The sequence below is a fragment of the Ictalurus punctatus genome, chromosome 8 (genome assembly GCF_001660625.3).
Source record: "Ictalurus punctatus breed USDA103 chromosome 8, Coco_2.0, whole genome shotgun sequence".
Lineage (NCBI taxonomy): Eukaryota > Metazoa > Chordata > Actinopteri > Siluriformes > Ictaluridae > Ictalurus > Ictalurus punctatus.
In genome coordinates, this window is record NC_030423.2 from 10,460,290 (window position 1) to 10,481,532 (window position 21,243).

At 41.1% G+C, this 21,243-nt stretch overlaps 1 protein-coding gene across 1 annotated transcript in view; it reads left to right on the top strand.

Annotated features, from left to right (window-relative positions):
* The window catches only part of tenm2a (teneurin transmembrane protein 2a), a 342,195-nt gene that overhangs the window by 272,103 nt on the left and 48,849 nt on the right, over nt 1-21,243 (top strand). Inside the window, exon 6 of the mRNA XM_017473379.3 lies at nt 12,470-12,708. Coding sequence (XP_017328868.1) covers nt 12,470-12,708 — 239 coding nt within the window. The remainder of the gene's footprint in view (nt 1-12,469; nt 12,709-21,243) is intronic.

Sequence of the window (21,243 nt, forward strand, 5' to 3'; positions counted from 1 at the left end):
AAAGGAGTTAGGAGACGACTGCTGAGGCTCAAAGTTTCATTAGCAGGGTTGCTAACATGCTTTAAATGCCAAGCTTGTTATTACTGTCTGTATTTGGAAATTTGTCTAGGGCTTTATTGTATCATCTTCAACAGAAATCCATTTTTCAACTCTCTGGTGTTTCTAAAGTTGTCAAGCTAAACAAAGCTACACTGAGCAACGAGTAAACAGAATTTGAAGTTCGATATGTATTACGAAATGTCCACGCTAAATGAAAAGGACTGTCCGCATTTATTTGGGTGCCAAAGCGTCTCCATTTTAAACATTGTTAAGGGACCAGGCTTGGTAATCTCGAGCCTCCATCTGTTGAGACTCCACTGCCCGTAACGGATCCCTGTGCCAGCAAACAGCAATAAACTCTTATGTTTCTCCCTGCTAGCATAGACTACGTTTACCTCAGCTGCTTTTTAACTGACATTCTGTCAGTGCAAATGGACCACCTGACATACTGTACACACAGACGCACCATCACACACCCATAATTCATTTTGTTTCCACTATATTCTAATTCATTAGCTGGTTAGATTGGTGGAGGAAGTGCGTGCATGGATGATGGAGATCATTCGAGCCAGAATCTCTCTTGGCACTGCCCATCATGGCACACTTTACCTGCTCAGTCTGTCTATATTCTTTTCACACTTGTTTATATTTACAAAACCGACGCCGCTTGCACTGAAACGTCCGTCCGTTTAATCAAGCGCGAAAGCTGTTTTCCAAAACGCTCATATACTGGTCGGTCCACCTGAAAACCTGGGTTTCCAGATTTGCTTCAAGTGAACTCAGGTGTTGAAAGCACCATGCGTGAAAACGATCCGCTCACAGGGCCAGGAGGCAAATAACACGATCGGTTGAATTTGTCATGCTAGTTCCTGTTTCGAGTTTTACATCGACAGGGAAAAGAATGTTGTGTTCTACAAAAGGGGATAGAACACGATCTATTGTCCTTTTTCAGTGCCAGTGCTAGAAGTATGGAGTGAAAGACTGCGAGTTTGCTAAGAAACTTTGACTAGAAGGCTTCACCTGAAGCACTGATTAAAACAAATTAAAACACAAAGCACAAATGAAATCAATAATACATAAACATAACGTCATCATTAAGAAGAAAAATAAAGGGATGTAAAAATAAAAAAGGGTTAAAACATTGAACTCCTGATCAGGTTGTGAGTTCCCAACCTAATCCCAGCACCACCAAGCTGCCACTGCTGGGCCCTGGAGCAAGGCCCTTATCCCTCAACTGCTCAAATGTTTAAATGAGATAAATGTACATTGCTCTGGGTAAGGGAGTAAATGTAAATGCAGAAACTGACTACAGACTCCAGTGAAAACATTTTAGTCCATTTCCGAGCAGGTCGCCTTCATTTACCTGCATGAGCCTGATAACATGCAGCAGTGTAAAGTGGTAGAGCTATTAAAATAAAATATTTTCCTCCAATGAATCCATGCTTTCAGACCTCTTAAGTGGTGTAATAACAGGCATCTTACATGGCTGAATGCCCTCAAAGTGATCAAGGCTGTTAATTGTATCTCAAATAAGAACGTTGTGGTGCTGAGCCTTGATGATAACTCGTCTCTTGCTGGCAGATTAAGGTTGTTTAAGGCAGTCTGAGATAGTGAGACTTTTCCAGGTTAGTCCGTTCGTCCCCTTTACTTCCACCCCTCCAGGTCGAATGTTACGCATGCACTGCACAAAAGTTAATATTATCTATTTTTATTTCTGTATCTACAGTAGCAGGGAAGAGGGGCATTCTTACCAGTGCCCTGGTTCTGACTGTAAAGGAAAGGGACATTTATCAAACCCCTCTTCTTCCACGAGGGAAAAAAAAAGCTCGAGATCTCTATTACGGCGAACGGGACAGCCACTAGCTGAGCAAAGGTGCAGGAACAGGAGCGCTCTAGAGCAACCAGCCTCCCTGCAGGCCTATTAAAGGAAGGTTTTTCTCTTCCCCACACTCTCGTTCTCTCTGGATTGATCGCTATCTTTAGTCGATATCTGCTCAGAGACTTTGAAATGAAATGAATCTCAGGAAAATAGAAAGCAAAGTGTCTCTGGAGTAAACGGTGAAATGTAGAGGGGTGATGGAGGGAGACAGTGAGTGTGTGTTCAATTCAGGAACCTCAAAATCTCAATCAGAAACAGTGCTTTGTACATAAAAAAAAGCATGATATTTATATTTAAAGTACTTTTTTTATTTTTTTGTTTATTACAAAGGTCACTTGGTTACTGGAAATGGGAGAGATATTTGTGTGTGCTGTTAAAACTTCACATTTTTTGATTGATCAAGTTTCTCCTCTTGGATTGGAGAGCTGAAAGAAAGTGAAAGAGACCTGGGCTGTCTGGGTTTAGAGGAAGAGAGAGAGCGAGACAGGCAGAGAAGCAAGAACGGAAAGGAATCAGTTTGCAGCGGCATAAATGACTAAAGATGGCTGAGGCCATGCAGGGCTGCAACGGATGATTTCCAATCGCAGAGCGAAGCCTCTTCACCAGCTGATGCCAGTTTCAATTCCACTCTCATCTCAGTACACAGTGCACTTCGCTATCCCTCTCTGTACGTACTTACACACACACACACACCCACACACACCAGCTCCAATATAAGATCCCTGAGAGGGTCACAGTATTGCAGTTTAGGCAGTGAAAAAAAATTCCCATTTACATGCATAGCATATGAGATACCTTTAGGGATACTGTAGTTCAGCGATTATAGTGTAGTTGACTCCCACCGTGGGTGTGTGTGTGTGTGTGTGTGTGTGTGTGTGTGTGTGTGTGTGTGTGTGTGTGTGTGTGTGAACAGTCTGAGCATGGGGACTTTCCCCTAACCTCTTCAGGTGCACAAACTGTTTGTATTACATATTTCGTATTTTGAATGGTGCTCCCTATCATCTTAGGGAGTTTTTCCCTGCCACCGTCACCACCAGCTCGCTCAACAGAGATTAATCCACACACTTAAAATCTGTATCCTGTGTTTATATTTTTCTGTAAAGCTGCTTTGAGACAATGTCCATTGTAAAAAGTGCTATACAAATGAAATTGAATTGAACTGAATTGAGCTGTCAGGGATTTGGATGTTTAGATGTTCTGCTACAGAAATTAAATTTGACAAATGTTACTATATTTTAATGACAGTAAGACAAAATTTCAGATCAATATGTGATACCAGATGCGTGGAGAAATGGTGGTTCAGTGGTTAAGGCTTTGTGCTGCTGAACGGTTGGTTACAAATTCAACTCTCATCACTGCTAAGCTACCACTGGTGGGCTCTTACATAAGTCGCTTAAGCATCAACAATTGTGTCCGGTTTCAATTGCAAGTTTTTTGTGATTGTTGCAGCCAAAAATGCTTGCTTTTTTTGAAATATGAGATGCAATCTGTTGAGTTTTTTCTGCTTTTATGCAGAAAACTGCTTGAATTGGCAAAATCGCAATTGCATGAAATTGTTTTGCACTGTTTTTTGCAGGGGCGCATGGTGGCTTAGTGGTTAGCATGTCCCAGGGTCCGGGGTTAGAGTCCTGTCTGGGCCCTGTGTGTGTGGATGTTCTCCCCGTGCTGCGGGGGTTTCCTCCGGGTAATCCGGTTTCCTCCCCCAATCCAAAGACATGCATGGTAGGCTGATTGGCGTGTCTAAAGTGTCCGTAGTGTACGAATGGGTATGTGATTGTGACCTGCGATGGATTGGCACCCTGTCCAGGGTGTATCCCGCCTTGTGCCAAATGCTACCTGGGATAGGCTCCAGGTTCCCCATGACCCTGAAAAGGAGTAAGTGGTATAAGATGGATGGATGTTGTTCGCAGTCATGTTTATGAGGTAATGAGATCTTTTAGCTGTACTCATGTTCAACACACATGAATCGAAGACGGCTTTGGCAGAATGAGCGTCGTGATGACGTCACATGATACATCTTGGCCCAAATCTGTGGAAAAATCTGCAATCATTTTGAAAAATTGCAAGCTCCTCCAAATATTGTGGAGTGTCTTTGAATTTGCATTCATTTCCGTGATCGGAAAATTGCTAAATCATCAGATGCAGTAACACTTGCCAATTTAGCAGCACGCTAATTAAGTGAACAATAATACACTTTGTAGCATGCTGTTTTTTGGAAAAGGATTAATAATGAGGTGGTGTGATACAGCCTGATACAAAATGGATTTATAGTTAAGTGTTGTGGAATGTCCACAATACAAGCAGCTTTAAAGTGTTCTATCACCACCCTCTCTTACTCTCTCTGGTGTTTAAGACCAAAAAACGAAAAATCCAGTGTATCATGTTGCCAAGAAAGCGCAAAGACATCTGTCCGGAAGAGACTCTTCCATGGCAGAAAACTTACCGACTGTTACAAAGAGCTGACCCCAAGACTCCATAAATGTTAAATAAATGTCTCAGACAATTTCATTGTATAACCATTTTTTTTAAAACTAACAGGATTTTATTTTAAAATCTGGTTATAGTTAGCTTTAGATTATAAAGACAATCTGCCATACAAGTCCCTGCTGTTTTAGAAAATGAATCAACACCTACTGACTAATCAGATTTGAGAATTTAACAACACTGTGGTGTAATGAGGATTATAATGTGAGTGAAGGCAACTGTAATTGTGCACTTGGTGTAACTTTTGTTAAGCAAAAACCTTTAGTAGGGGTGTAAGAGAAAGAAAAGTGCCGCCCCCTGTTTACATCCTGGTAATTATCTCTAACTCTCTTTAGCTCCTTAATTCAGAGTCACCAGGCATTCACAGTGAACTCTCTCTCTCTCTCTCGCTCTCTCTCTTTCTCTCTCTCTCTCTCTGTGTTGCCAAGGTATCTGTGTGGGGGCACATTTACATTCTCTGCTGCACACTGAGGCCAATTTGTTATCCTAACATCCTAACAGGAGCCAATCAGAAGGCAGGAGCCTGTGGCTCAGTGAAGATTTATGAGCTATTTCTCTCCTTGTTCAGCGCACAGATTGAATACTGGGCATGGCATACAAACCGAAGCTGCTGTAATTAGAAAACATTTCAGGGACTTTTGCTGGTGTATTTAGAAAATCAGCAGCTGTGGATTGTGAATCCACAGAAGCTGCAGGTATTTATAGGAAAAGGGGCACTGAGATGGGCTTATCAAAATAGTGTGTTCTGATGAGCAGATGTTTTTGTTTATGGAGGAGTTTAGGATTTAGTGATTGGAAGGCTCTGATAAAGCTTTGTAGCATTGCAGAAGGTTAAGTAGCCTCCCCGTAATACTGATCCATTATCACCGTACTGTAAGTCCTGATGCATTATTGATGGCATGAGCGTGTATACGCATGGATCAACACAGAAACGATTCTCCACCCCATCACTGGTTACTGTCATTTCAGGCTGCATGTATGCAGGCAAAATGTATTTTACAAAATATCCAAGGTGTATTACCACCTCAGCGTGATCCTGATTAAATTGGTTTCTCATTACAAGAGGAGAAAGTGATGCTCCGGAAGCCAGCACCGAGTGTCGGTGGAGTCAGACTGCAAAATGAGAGAGAGAGCGAGAGAGAAAGAGAGAGAGAGAGAGAGAGAGAGAGAGAGAGAGAGAGAGAGAGAGAAATCTGTGCAAATGAAAACCTTAAGGGCTAAATAAGTAAACAGCCCAGTGTTTGACACTAAGTGGATGTTTGGTGATGAGGGGTTTACCACCTGTGTCACAACTAATGACTGGCAAAATATGTTTGGAGAGCTGCATTATTTAACAGGATGTTAACATACACACATGCAGATACACAGATACAGCAAGAGAGAGAGAGAGAGAGAGAGAGAGAGAGAGAGAGAGAGAGAGAGAGAGAGCACATTTGTCCAACTCAGACAGGTCATTAATCAGCCAGCTCAGAGGAACGACAGGATGACCTCACCTACATCTCCATCAGGGGAGAGAGAGAGAGAGAGAGAGAGAGAGAGAGAGAGAGAGAGAGAGAGAGAGAGCTGTCACACCAAGCTTCTTCTTCTCTCTTTACATTTACTGCTCCCTCATGAGTCTTCCCTCCAGCATTATTCCTTTTTTAAAAATTCCCCAGGGTTTTTAGAAAACTGCAAAACTGCCAAAGCCTTGACACTGACCTCCACTTCCCCTTGTGGTGTCAGCTATCCTTTTTTTGGGTAGACCTGTTCTTTCTTCCTGATTCTCACCGTTTCTCCTAGCTGTATAAAAATCATTCTTGGTCCACTATCTCTTCCGGACTCATCTTTCCGTCGTTCTCTCTCTCTCTCCCTTACCTTCCCTCTGCCCCTTATCTTGTATTTACCTGGCTTTCAGTCTAGTTCAACAATTCTGTGTTAGTATAGAAGATTGAAACTGTGGTAGAAATGAAAGGAGAAGGTGATTGGCTCAGATTTGAAACAAAACTAAAATGTAAAAAGGAGTTATTGGAAACATTTGATATCTCTTTTCATTGGATTTTCCTCCGGCAATGGCAGGATGCACCAATCTGGACACAATTTTACTCCTCTCCCACAAAATGAACATTAATATCACTACATCACTGTTTTTTGAGATTTTTCTAAAATATATATATAATATATTTCTAATAAATTAATCATTTTGGGGGGTTTTGTCAGCTCACATAACCATAGGCTCCCTGTCCAATTATTGTTTATTCCATTAGCAGTGCTTTACCATTTACCGAAGCATTTTCTGTTACTCTGTGGAGTAAAGTGTGCTGCTGTTGTTTATCCATGATTAAAGCCAAATGTGTTTAATGGGAGATGTATTCCTTTCGCTCATTTAATAGACATTTGACTGGAATAGAGATCGAGGCGAACATACTGTAAGGATTGAACTAGTCAGCTTCACGATGAGGTGATTTGAACAGTCTTCTACATTGATTTTCTTTTTGATTTAAGCGGATTATGTTATAGAAACCCTGAACGGCAACTTATCATTTAAAAAGTGCAAAATATCCTCATTTTGACGTACGTTATATCTCATTATTTTGACTTAATATCTCATTATACTGAGTTATCACCTCATTATTTCGACACATTATTTAATTCCATATAATGGTCAAAGTGGACATTTTTACCGTTCGAATTTGCCGTACCTTGAACATATTTTACATGAATGACCAATTATCAGACGGATATGTGTGTGTCAAATAAATTCCACGAAAGCAAAATCTGCAGGTAGAATAAAAATGTAAGGTAAAATTTAATACATTTTTTTATTGATGGAGATTGTCAAAATAATGAGAGATCCTGAAATAATGAGTTATTGAGCCAAAGTAACAATATAACATCTTCATTTAGTTATTTATATCAAAATAGCATATAATAGTTTAATATAATGATAAGATTTTTAAATAAATTAAGTCAAAATAACAAGGTATTAAATGGAAATAACATCATGCTTCAAAAAACAAACAAACAAAAAATCCCAGAACTTATGTTTCAAAGCTTCTGTAGTGGGGAGTGGAGTCACATATTTCTGGTTATTTCAGCTTAATTATTGATAATTAAGACAAATTGCTCTGTATGCAGTATTTTATGTCAGTGAATTATTATTATTATAATCCATCCATCCATTTTCTGTCACAGTTATCCTACAGAGGGTCGTGGGAAGCCAGGAGCCTATCCCAGGGAATTCGGGGCAAAAGGTGGGGGACACCCTGGACAGGGGACCATCCCATCACAGGGCACAATCACACACACATTCACACACCACGGACAATTTGGATATGCCAATCAGCCTACAATGCATGTCTTTGGACTGGGAGAGGAAACCAGAGGTGTAATACAACAATGCTAAGCACTGAGCCAATGTGCCTCCTTTTTATTTATTTATTCTTTTTCATTTAAAATATATTTGAAGGGTCTCTCAAATTTTTTTAATTTTTTTTTTTTAAATCCATTATGTGAATGGACCTCAGACCTCACTGCCAAGACAGACACTATAACTTATCTGTATCATTATGAGGCAAATTTTATCTGGTTTATATGTTTTATTACTCATTGGATTGTATGAATCTGAATCTCTCTCTCTCTCTCACTCTCTCTCTTCCTTTCCGTCTCCTGTCCCAGCTGGTGTTGACATGTCTTCCCACGCTCCTCCCAAACAATGCTCGACATAAATCACTGTCAATTAGCCACGGAGGAAAGAAAAAAAAAAGAAAAAAAAATCAAGCTCTCTAATTTCATTTCACAATTACGACACCTAGTCAACACTCTCACTTTCCTTTGCAAATGGAAATTAAATGAACCTCACAGACAGACATTGAACTAATGGAATAAGTGTCACACAGTAGATTGCACACACACTCCCTGACACACACACACAAGCATACAAACTGCCTCCAACTCTCTCCCACCCCAAAATCACCTTAATTAATTTCTCGGCATCACCCCTGTCAGCGGCTAAATGCGTAGCAACAACCCCGTGTGCTGGTAAAAATACTGTGGCATTTCAAGATGACTCGCTCAACCTCACGAGTGGTGCCTGGGTGGCGGCTAACTCACTCCGTCACGGAGAAGCGAGAGGAGCGGTGACAGAGAGAGGAGGCCTGGAGGAAGTAGTGTGGTATTTTTGGACAGGCACCTTTACACCCTGTCCATCGTATTGCCCTTCAGTGTGAGACTGATTTGAGATCTTCCTCCTCCTGCCCGTTGAGGCTGTTTCACTGTGTGTATCAGGAGAAACGAGAGGGGAGGGTGAAGGGACGGAGGGAAAGGAGGGAGAGGAAGATAAATAAGAGGATTGGGAAGGAGGGAAGGGTGAAGTGTATGTGTGTGGCACACTGTCAATTGAAGATGTAAGAAGAAAGGAGCAAAAGACACAAGAAAGCAGGAGATGAATAGAATGAGAGAGTAAGTGCTAGCTTTTTCCATCAGTGACCCAGACTCCCAGCTCAGCACACAACGGCTCAAACACACAATTACAATTCTCCTCCCAACTCCTTCTCTTTGTGTGTGTGTGTGTGTGCGCGCATGATTAGTAATGCCTGAGGTGACAGAAATTTCAGACACAGCAGTGAGAAATAGCTTTGTTATGTAAAGCTGCACGTGGAATCTTCCACTGCCTTGCCTTCATTATTCCTACTGCATTATTATCATTTATTACCATTCATTAGTGAATTAGTCACTCTCTTCCCCCTCACTGGTCAGAATAGAGGACAAAGGCATCCTATCTCTTCCTTGTCTCTTCTCACGCTATGATTTTATACAGGTTTTCCTAGACAATCTATTCAATCTGTGTCACTGTATAAAGTTTGTGTGTGTGAGTGTGTGTGTGTGGAGCTGCAGGTGGTCAGGTGCAGCCAGAGATAATGGCTAAGAACACCTGACTGATCTGGTCCTAGGGCTTTGACCCCACTGGGGCTGCGGATGGAGGGATCTGACGCCGTGCTGATGGATTGGTGTGGGAGCGACAGGAGTGCAAACACCCCTACAGACAGCTGGGCTTTGAGCCAAACGCACCACAGCTCAGCCCTGGAAAATGGGATCATGTTTGGAAATATAGGAATCCATCTTGTGGAAAGTTGTTATTAAGGTGGCTCGCATGGTGTTTAAGTGTTAAGGGGCCGGAGAGATCTATGTGCCAAGGCCAGGGCAGGACACACCTTCCAGGCAAGCACTCAGAGGCCAGGAAAGCTTTCAGCCTCTCACTTTAGCTCCCATCAGAGTCTTAATCGAGGCCGGGGCCTAATGAAACTGACGGACCCGGTGACCCAAGCCTGGCTGATTGCTGCAGATAATATATTTAGAGCGGCCTTCTCTACTGCTGCTTTCCCCAAGGCACCAGTATCTGAGAGCCTTCATTTACTGAGGTGAAGGCATGGGGTGCAGCTCAGGGTGCTGTAATTAAAGGCTAAATGATTTTTTTTTATTTATTTATTTTTTTTGCACAAAGCTCGAAAAACCACAAGTTCCATCTATAATGTAATGTAGCGTGCGATCTGCTCGGGAGTGTGTGCTAATGGGAGTGCGGCTTTGTCCGGGCGGGGTAGATGAGCAGCGTGGATGCCAGTGATCATTCTGCATGCAGGTGTCACAGAAGTTACACAAACTACGCAATGCAGGATCCTGTTCGGATTTTTCAAGTGGTTATGCCTTTGAGAGATTGAGAGGAATCATTTAAGCGCTTTGTGCAACACCCGTTCGCACCTGCGTGCCTTTACAGCTGCAGTGAGCCTGGATGTGCTTTATGGAATTTCAGTGTAGTATACAGAAAGCCAGGCTTTACAGAGGACTTCATTTAATGATGTTTCTCTATTTATTATAGCAATATAAAGATGTGTTTGAATGCACTTACAAATCTTAAGTAGTATGGCTTTATATCTTGAAGGATGATTGTTTTTACAGTAATTCTCATTAAAAGAGTAGTCATGCATTCCTCCAGCGGGATCATTACTGAATTATTGCTCTTGACTTCAAGTGTTTGCCACTACATCATTGAGGGGAAAAAAATCAATGAGATTTCTAATTAATTTTTTATTAATTTATGAATTATTATTTTTTTTTAAATCGATACATTTTTGACTTCAGAATTTACTGCAACTTTTGGCACAAAAAAACTGTTCAGTTTTCGTTGCCCTTGGGTTCAATAACAGTTGTTATTATTAACAGTATTTATTTTAGCTCCGGCTCAATATTGGTACTAAGAGTAGTTAATGGTACTTTGCATTGAACCTTGGAGCAATGCTTGCTGCTGTCTGGTTATGCAAAACTCAGTCACACATGAAGCACACTAATTTAAACATGACAAATCTTAGTGATCGGGGTTCACTGATGCCAATGTTAGTGCTTTCAAAGCAATGTCTGTGCAGTTTTATTTTTCCAAAGAGTACTGGCACATGAACAAATAATGGTTTTAATCAAATGGATTGTAAGTGCATTGAAAATGTTTTTTGTTTTACCACATTTTCACTTCATATTAATAGATTTTTTTTGTTTAACTAAACAGAGAGAGAGAGTACTTTATTGATCCCCAAGGGTCAGCCACAACACGAGCAACAGTGAGGACTAGACTTAAGAGTTCACCAGACTTTAAAAAATGCACAATAAACTCAAAATATACACTGCAAATAAGAGAGGATAAAAAAAAAAATACATATAAATAGGGCTCCAAGTTACTTACAGAGTAGGATTCCTGTACAGATTAACAGTATGAAATATATTATAGGTTGGCAGGTTTAAAATTGTACACTTAGACCTGTGTGATGAACAGTTGTGTTAATGTGTGTATAAAAATGTACAGTAGTCATAAGCAATAAGTCATGGGTAAAGTGGCAGGGCGTGTGTAAGAATGTGCAGTGACCCTCTGTAAAAATTGTTGTGCAATATGCAGTGTAGTAGACAGATAAGCAAAATCAGAAGACGTGTCCATCGTCTTCAAAGTCCCAACCTCGTTGATGAGTCATTGTAGAGTCGGAGAGCAGTGGGAAAGAATGACTTCCTGTACCTTTCTTTGTTACAGCAAAGCTGCCGTAATCTACTGGAGAAGCTCCGCTTTTTGGCCAGTGTGGCATGGAGCGGGTGTTTGCTATTGTCCATGATCCTCTTAATTTTGTCCACCATCCGAATTTCCACCACCACCGCCGCCAGGATGTCTAGTTTTGCCAGCTTTCTTGATTAGCTTATTCAGCTCCTTTGCATTGTCAGCACCGATCAATCAATCAAACAAAGAAATCTAAGTCCAGGCACTTCTTTCATGTTGAATCAAAGAGTGGCATCACTGCAAGCGAAATAGATTTATTTATTTATTTTTGCTTTGTTTTGGTCGTCTATCTTTAATTGTTTGGATTATTTTCTGTTTCGAAAGCGGCGTTAAAAGTGCCTTAAGCACTGAATGCTCTCATGCTCAAGAAAGGAGAAAGGACAGAGTGGTGTTTAGCGGTTTTCTATTTTAAAGTGGGTCTCAATGGAACAAAGATTATTTAGCACCATAAAATGTAAAAAAAATAATAATAATAATTTTTTTAAATTGGATCAGTTCATTATCATTGGCACCCCGTGGCACCACCAGCTTCCTCCGAGCTTTGTCACTAATGTCCCCATCAGAATACGGGCTGTGTGAGTGTGTGCTGGACATGCATAGAGCAAAGCATCCTGAATTATTGAGTGTTTGTGTTGTGTCCCTCATTGGGCCAGCAGCAGCCTGCAGCACTGTATGTCCGTGTGCCATATGTCCACAGAGCCGCACTGAGGAGCTTTGGACACAGTATCCTTCACCCCACTGCATCCCTGCAGCACTCTGCACCCCCCTGTGTCCACACACACACACACACACACACACACACACACACACACACACAGATACAGAGTATACGAAGCTACTCACAATGTCAGAGACAATGATGGTCGTTCTGAACCTGAGATTGATTTGACCTCTGACTCTCTTTCACTGTGTCCTCTATCTCCACTACACTTATTGCCTCATCACTGAGACCACGAATGCTTTTTACTCAACAAATTGTTAACTCGCTCTTTCTCCAACAGGCACTTCCTGTTTAAGACATCATCAGGAACCACACCGCTCTTCAGCAGCTCGTCTCCAGGTTATCCACTGACGTCGGGCACAGTGTACTCGCCCCCGCCACGGCTCCTACCCAGAAACACCTTCTCCCGAAGCGCCTTCAAACTGAAGAAGCCCTCCAAGTATTGTAGCTGGAAATGTGCCGCTGTTACAGCCATTGCTGGCGCCGCCCTGCTGGCCATCCTGCTGTCCTACTTCATCGGTAAACACTATCACAGTAACCGACTCTATCAGTGATTTAAAGCCTCGCATAACACACATGTAGTATACAGCATCTTCAACCTACAAACACAGTACAGTTCACGTCATTGCAGCGTGGTGAAATCAGAGACTGTACTACAAGCAAAATCATTTGGGATTTAGTAGTATGGTTACTGATAAATGGTTAGCAGTAACCTTGAGTATATTTGCTGTAGAGAACTGTATCAGCATACCTTTACAGGTCATGGTTTGGGGTTTGCGTATTAACATTCACAGCTTTAAAAGTGTATTTTATCCGAATGCACATAATCACATTTGTCATAAAAATCCTGCTCAAAAAAACTCATCCCGAGTGGCACGACGAAAAAAGCACTCACCCTCTTGTCCGTAAGTTTGAATCCAGACAATGCCACAGCCATCTGTGTCTGGGAGTCCAAGAGGGCAAAATTATCTGTGCTCTCAGGGTGAGAGGGATGGCATTACTGTCTCTTCCCTGTCAATCACATTGACACTGTAAAATCGTGAGCGTCTGTACGCTCATGTATGCGGAAGAGGGTAGCTAGCGCTTTCAATGGAGTGCTTTAACTTGTCATGTGTTGGATTTGCGAGTCTCAGTGGGAGCACGTTAGCCTTCATCCTTTCTGGTTGTCGTGTAATAGGTGAGAGCTGGTTTGTGTGTGTGTGTATTGTTTTTTTTTTAAAGAGATTCAATTGAAGAGATTTGTTAAAGAGATTCAAATTCCCCGTCAAAGTCTGGTCACCTGTAATTATAATATAGGTCAAACACGACATGAGATAGTGGAACGATAAACAAGCAGCATACAGTATTTGTCATTATTATTATTATATAGTAGTAGTAGCAAACAAGCATTACACTGTGCTCTCTCCCATTCAATTACAATGCGAAAGGGCGGAATTCACCCAAGTAACAAATTAAAATAATATAAAACAAAAACCATACCTGATAACACAAACAAGCAGCCTCCCTAAGTGAATCACCCTTACACTGTGCTCTACAAAATAAACACACGCAATGGTTACCATGTGCTCTCATCTCCACATTCCGAAACAAGACACAAAAAAATTACTCAAAAAGGAGGGTAAAACAACAAAAACAATCACACAGGTAAGTAAAATAACATTATACACACAAATTAAAATGAGTATATATGTATATAAATGATGATTTAAATAAAGATTAAACAAGATTATTGAGAATTCAAAATGAAACCTACCTCTCCCATTCAATTACAATGCGAAAGGGAAGAGGAGGAGCCAAAACAGGAAATTACACAGACCAATGACATCATAACAATTAAAAGGGAAAATACTCTCACAAGTAGACATCTACATAAGGTATATGTTTCCTTTTGTGTAATTCTACACATTAAATGTATGGAATACTTTCCATACCTGTTACAGAAGCAGCAGCAGCAGCAGCAGTAGTAGTAGTAGTAGTAGTAGAAGCAGCAGCAGTAGTAGTAGTAGTAGTAGTAGCAGTAGTAGTAGTAGAAGCAGTAGAAGTAGTAGCAGTAGCTAGCAGTAGTAGTAGCAGTAGAAGCAGTAGTAGAAGCAGTATAAGTAGTAGTAGTAGCAGTAGCTAGCAGTAGTAGTAGTAGCTAGCAGTAGTAGTAGTAGTAGAAGCAGCAGTAGTAGTAGCAGTAGCTAGTAGTATAGATGTTTGTGTCATGAGTATCATTACTGTTGCTCAACTACAGGCTTCACAGTCATGATTATGGATGGTGTGGATCATGATTTCATTTAGATTGCCACATATAAAAAGTGTGAGAGTGGGATTTTTATGTCGAAATGATAGCCTGAAGAAATGCACAGGACACATGGGGTCGGCAGATGTCGTGAGTCCACAGAACTGTTATGGAAAATGAAAATTGTTGAGATGCATGTAGTGGTGTTACAATATGATGATTTGGATCAATGCATTGATATAAAAGGCAATAATCGAAATGAATTGATACAACAATCATAAACAGATTATTATCGAAATGGGACAAACATCTGGTGTGTAAAAAAATAATAATAATTCATATTTTTAAACAGATGTGTAAATCATTCAATAGGCTAAGCACAATGGATTTGGTTGTAACTCTGATGCTTTCAAAATAGTCTCAAACAATGTGACTTCCTGTTTGAATTGGCTTTACTGACTCTGGTTTGCATTCATTGGTGTGTATTGTATGCATTTGTGTTTTCGTGACTATACTCATTAATCTACATGCTTCCACTCGTTATTTGATTTGTCAGATGGGGAATGGGAATTTTCTTCCACTGGTTCCCAGCAGTCTTCCTCTGGTAGTAGCCTTTGATAATCTCCATTAGCTAGTGACTCACTCATGGATATTGTATGCTTTATTACAGCTCACGGCTTCCAAAAGGCTTCCTGACTGGTGCTGTGAAGGACATCTTTAAGAGTGTAACTATTTTCTGCAAACACTCTTTGCCCTCTCGGATATGGTTTTATGTTTGAGCTCGCCATATGGTTAGAGCTTATAGAAAAAAATATATATTTTTAAATATATATTATGTCCTTACAGCGCTCGGGTCATGGGCCTGATATTGAGAATATGAACGGAATGAATTAGGAAAAAAAGAACATATAGTGTGTAGAATGACACTATAAAAAGAAACATATTATTATTATTATTATTATTATTATTATATAAAACTAGTGAATGCCACACTGACTGATGGAGACAAAGAGACAAAGCGAATATAAGAGAGACATTAGTTTTCGATGGCTCTCATTAGAAGCCCCCACCTGAGCCATGGAGCTGAACCCGATGTCTGTACCTCTGTCCCCTCTCTAAAAGCCCTCGGTTAAGGGCAGATGTGTCACATAGCCCTGCGTTGCACTCCCCTCCCTGGAGACTGTGCTCAACAGATGGGCCAGTCAGCAAGTGCAGGAATCAGCACAAGTGTCCCCTTCCCACCCCCCACCCGATCTCTCCCCCTCTGTCTCTGCTCTTGTATTCAAATATCTGCACATCTTTTCTTCGTCCTTGAGTCGTCCGTGTAATGTTGTGCCGGATCCGCCGCCAGTCCCTCAGGCTCCACCCGGCCCCCCTCTGCTTTACAGAGCCGCCTTCCTGCCTAGCCGAATGCAGTGGCGGCTTAACTGAAAAGCTCAGTGAACGAATCACAAATACCAATGCCTGAGATTTGTCCATCATAGCCGGAGGGAAGCAGGTGGTAGCTTTGTGTTGTGAACAAGAATAAGGCTTGTTGCAGCTTCCAGGACAAAAACAAGGGTATTTCTTTTGTGTTGTGTGTCACTTATTTTAAGCCCTATTCGGATTGAACTAGTTTTACATGGCGAGGTGGGGTAATGTAATTACTACCTCTGGGATTTTAGTCTTCATTATGGACTGTGTGTGCACACATCTGGAAAGATTACGTCACATTTGAAAACTTCTTCTTCTCCTTCTTCTTCTTCTTCTTCTTTTTATTCTTCTTCTTTACTTTCTATAAAATAACCAGTAGATGCTACCCCATGTAATATGCAGTATACCCCATTCAAACTGAGATGTTGGAAAAGATTCTATTTTATCCTGTCGGAAAACCCGTTTTGCAATTTTTCATCTGTATAAGACACTGCAGGAAATGCTCTGTTCTGTCGACTCAAACAGAAACGAAAGCAGGTATCGACTGTATGTATCGACTGAATGTAAAAGATAGAACAATAAAATGTACACAGTGTTTAAAAGGATGTGTTGGAGAAATGACACTTCTTAGGGTTTTAGGTGCATTACTGATTTCTTTAGTGCAGATAAATCCTACGTATAGACTATATGGCCAAAAGTTTGTGGACACCTGACATTGCAGCCATATTTAAATCATCCAGCTTTAGTCCATCTTTACTGTTATAACAATCTCCACTCTTCTGGGAAGACTTTCCACTAGATTTTGGAGCGTGGCTGTGGATATTTTTGTTCATACGGTCAAAGAGTATTAGTGAGGTCAGGCACTGTAGTCATCTGAAGGAGGTCTGGGGTGCAGGTGGAGTTCCAGTTCATTGCAAAGGTGTTCAGTGGGATTGAGGATCTGTGCAGGCCACACCAACCTTGGCAAGCCATGTCTTCTAGGACCTCACTTTGTGCACAGGGGCATTGTCTTTGCACTGGAGCAGGTTTGGACTCCTTAGTTCCTTTGAAGGGAAATTGTAATGCTACAGCATAGAAAGACATCATATACAATTGTTTGCTTCAAACTTTGTGGCAAGAGTTTTGGGAAGACCTACATATGGGTGTGATGGTCAGATGTCTACATACTTTTGGCCATATAGTGTATCTGCCATGGTCATGTGACCTAAAACAAGTGGCTATGAAAAAGGACAAAGCAAGCAATGTAATAAAACGAGGCGTATGTTTAGTAGACATGTATTTTTTAGTGTATACAAGTGAAGGCACATCTGTCTGTGTGATTTATACAGAGATCTGTTATCCCGTGTGAATTGATCATAATTACTACAACATCCTCCGGCATCATTAGTTAACCGACATATGTTTGGAAATCTTATCTCGTCTAAGTAGTTCTTTATTTCAGCAAAGATCCTTGGGCTAGTTTAGCATTTCGTGCATTTAAATAAAGAGCTGGATTTAAGACAGTGCCTGTCGCAACTCACTTACTGTTTTGAGATAGTAAGCAATTTAAATATGCATTCAACATGGAGATGTGTTAGTTAGATTTGCTTATTTGAATTTTCTCCGCTAAGACCTAGCGGACTTAATTGTAGGCCAACTGAGACTGTCTTTGGCCTTCAGTGGCTGCGTGCATGTGTAACTGAACATGGTGAAATGTGCTGCTGCAGCACTTTGCTCAGTGAGGACACCGAGTGTGGCTCCACTGAGACCGGCCCCGTAATCCTGGCACCATAGAGATGACAAAAGTGCATTGAGGAGAGGTGATGGCGGGGTTTTTTTTTTTGTTGTTTTTTCATTCTTTGCAGATGCTTAAAAGATCCCACTTTGCCTTACCTTCTCTACAGGGATGAATTACAATCCCAGGTACTTCAGCAGAAACTACAGTCAGGAAAGAGATGTACTGTATGTGCTCGAAGAGAATCATAATATGCGCACTCTCATATGGGCAATAATCATAATCGTATACAGGAAGTAGAGGAGAGCAAAGAAAAGAACAGAACAGAACCAAAGAGAAGTTATCATTCAGGGTAGTCTTTTTTTCTTCTTCTTCTTCTTCTTCTTCTTCTTTTATTTTGAATATGTAAAAGAGGAATTCATATAGAATTGATTTGGTTCTAAGAGAATGTGCTAACAGGGTGACATAAATAAGTAAAGAAACGGTGACCCATAAAGAAAAAGGTGAAAGAAAAAAATTGAGACGTATAACTCATTCCGTGCCCTCTTGATCGCTCGCTTATCTCTGCATGGAGTGGCCGCCACAGCAGGGAGGCGGTTGCTAGGATACAGGTGAGCGGTCCTGATGCAAAAGAAGAGCAGGTCTGTCATCATGTGTTGTGAAGGAGACAAAGCGCTATCCAGCTCCCGCGAGGTGTGTCTGCTCTAAAGCTTGCCTGATTCCTGGGGATCAACTATGATCAAACATACAGAGAGATAGCGAGAGGGAGAGGGAAAGGACAGGGACAGATGGAACGTGTAATAGCTATAACGAGGTTTAGGCCCCTTCAGGCTTCCACTCTGATTTGTTGTGCTCTCGTCTAGACAGCAGACGGACAAGGCAGCAAGGCAACGATCAGTTCACGCACGATACTCGTGGATCAGGATTAGTCCAGACACAGACGTAGAGGGTTTAACATCAAAAAACAAAGGCCAGGGTATGAATCTGTATGGCACACCCATATACACACACACACACACACACACACACACATGCAGGTGCATAATAAATTATACACCATTATTACTGTGTTGGTGCCCTTGAGCTTGGAAGGGGTATGTGTGTGTAGTGTAGTGTGTGTAGTGTCACCTCTATGCAAGCTGGGACATAGTGGCTCCTCATACATCAATAGAGACAGGCCATGTGGCGAGTGTCATGAAAGCTCTTTCTTTCCTGCCCTGCTTCCTCTTTTTCCACCCTTGCTCTCTCTCTCTCTCTCTCTCTCTCTCTCTCTCTCTCTTATTCTTCCTCCCTGTCTCTTTCCTTTCCACCTATATTTTTAGCTTCATCATCACTTTTTTTCCCCCTGCCCACCAACGACTTATCTCGAGCTCCATGAGCACTCTGTGTAACTCCATAACCTTCTCACCGGGCTGCTTTTTCTCCTCTATCTGTAATGCCATGCACCCAGCGTCGCTGTGTTATTACACCGCTTACCCTATCTGCTCACTACTGATTAGAGCATGTCACACACACACATCTCCGATCCCACACACTTTATGGCAGCTTGAGGGTACTAGTGCTGTCAATTTATGTATTTATTTATTTATTTATTACATTGCATTTAAAAATATATTAGCCTATAATTTTATACTGGCAGAAATAGAACTAAAATGAGCAGTAGTATCACACTGCTCTGTTGGAAATTGTTAACCATATCATTTTTAACAGAGATATCATTGGAAAATGTATTCATAATCATATATTGTAATTAAGTACACAATTAATATTCAGAGCAAGGTTGTTGTTTTTTCCTACATCGAGGGAGAAGGCCAAAAAGCTTAAGAAAAAAAAAATACATTGTGCAAAAAAATAAAAATTATTATAATTTCATAAAGAATCTAAAATAATTGAGCATGGGTTTATTGCCTTTGTATACATAATGAGGCAAAAATGTAAATCATACTTGAGTACTGAAATTTGTTCTAACAGGCTTAGGGTGCTTTCATATTTGTGTCTTCTTTTTACAGAAATAACGCTCACCCGGGGGCCTTACCTGCTGCTGTGGGGGGGATTCACTCACACAAAGCGCACACAATAACCATAATATCGCTTATATCCCAGCTTTCTATATAGATTAGATTTATTATTTTATGTTATTTATAAAAGATTAAACTGCAGTGATAAGGAGGTAGAAAGGAGGAAGAAAGGAGGATAAGGACGCAGCAAATCAAAAACTGAGGAGCTGCTTGTCTACTGATATGACTGGACGCCTCCAAAGTTAAAGTGGGACATCACATCACACGTCTGGAAATGTACCAAAACCAGCTTAATTGTTCGTTTTAGTTATACTGCAGTGTCGGAATACTGGTAATTAAATATTTCCATTTCAGTATGGCTTTATATTCACTCACTAAGATTTAAAAAAAAAACCTTCTGGCTCAACTTGCGACCTGATTGGTCAGGAGGTTAAAAATGCACTTGAGATTACTCTGTACTTTTGACCTTTTCTTTTCCCACCTTTGGAAGCACTCCACTGTGACTGAAAAACTGCTTGCGCTCGTGTTTTTTTTTTTTTGTTGTTTGTTTTTTTTGTTTTATTAAAGCGGCCACGTTCCACCTGCCTTTTAGCCGTTTCCCGTAGAAGCGGCTTAAAATGTAAAACATGAGCTGGCTACGGAGAACACAAAAATGCTGAACGTGAAAACACTTTTAGGAGGAGTTTTCCATTTCGTTCAGAAAGTAATGTGTGAAAACGTGTGTATGGGGTTTGTGTTTGTGAATGTGCCAAATTGTAGCATTGAGTGCAAGAATAGAATGTCATTTCATAAGAGCACTAAAGGCCAGAAAGAGAGAGAGAGAGATTAGCATATGGTGCATATGAAACAGGAAGCATATGTTGTGTATAGTGTGTCTGTTTCAATATCAGTTGCTAAACGGGTCACTATTAACAGATGCAGCAGGGCAAGAGGAGTCAAGGGCGAAATAACAGGAGGGACACAACAGGCCAGGGAAGGACGATAGTGCACTCAAATTACATCCCTGTTTCCCTAAAGGGACTAGGAAGGATGCAACCGTTTGCTTTCCCCCCACCTTCTTTCTCTCTCTCTCTCTCTCTCTCTCTCTCTCTCTCTCTCTCTCTCTCGTCTTTGTCAGATTTGACTGATGTGTCTAGTAGTACTTATGGTAATCCAAGGTTCCCAGCTATATGGCCTTTAGGTGAAGAGCTCCCTGATGTTCTGGCTGACCCGTTGTGTGTCAGCTTCATGTCCTCTTTTACACACCTCTCTTGCCGTCTCTTCCTCTGAAACAAAACCACAGAGTGTCATCTCTGAAGAGAAGCTTTTTGATCTTTTCCCCCCTCCCCTACTGTCTGTCACTGACTTACTGGTGGCTTCCTTCAGATCAAGGGTCCATGCGAAACCAAAGGCCCCACTAAAGATTACCTCAGCGGCTAGTTGTAAAGAATTAATGAGTCCTTGAGAGGCCGTTACATTGATTCCTGGCTCACCGTGCCAATCCGTTAATAGTCAGTGATGAAATGTAGCCTCTTCTGGTCCGGTGATGTTTCCAATCAATCATGCTTGGCAAGCTAGCTCTGGATTTGTACAGCATTGGTATTTGCATGTGTCATTTGGTCTGCTTTGTCTGTCTGCTTGCCTGTCAGTCTGCCTGTCTATCTATATCCAAGTTTGCATGTCTGTTGCAACATTTTGCAAGATTG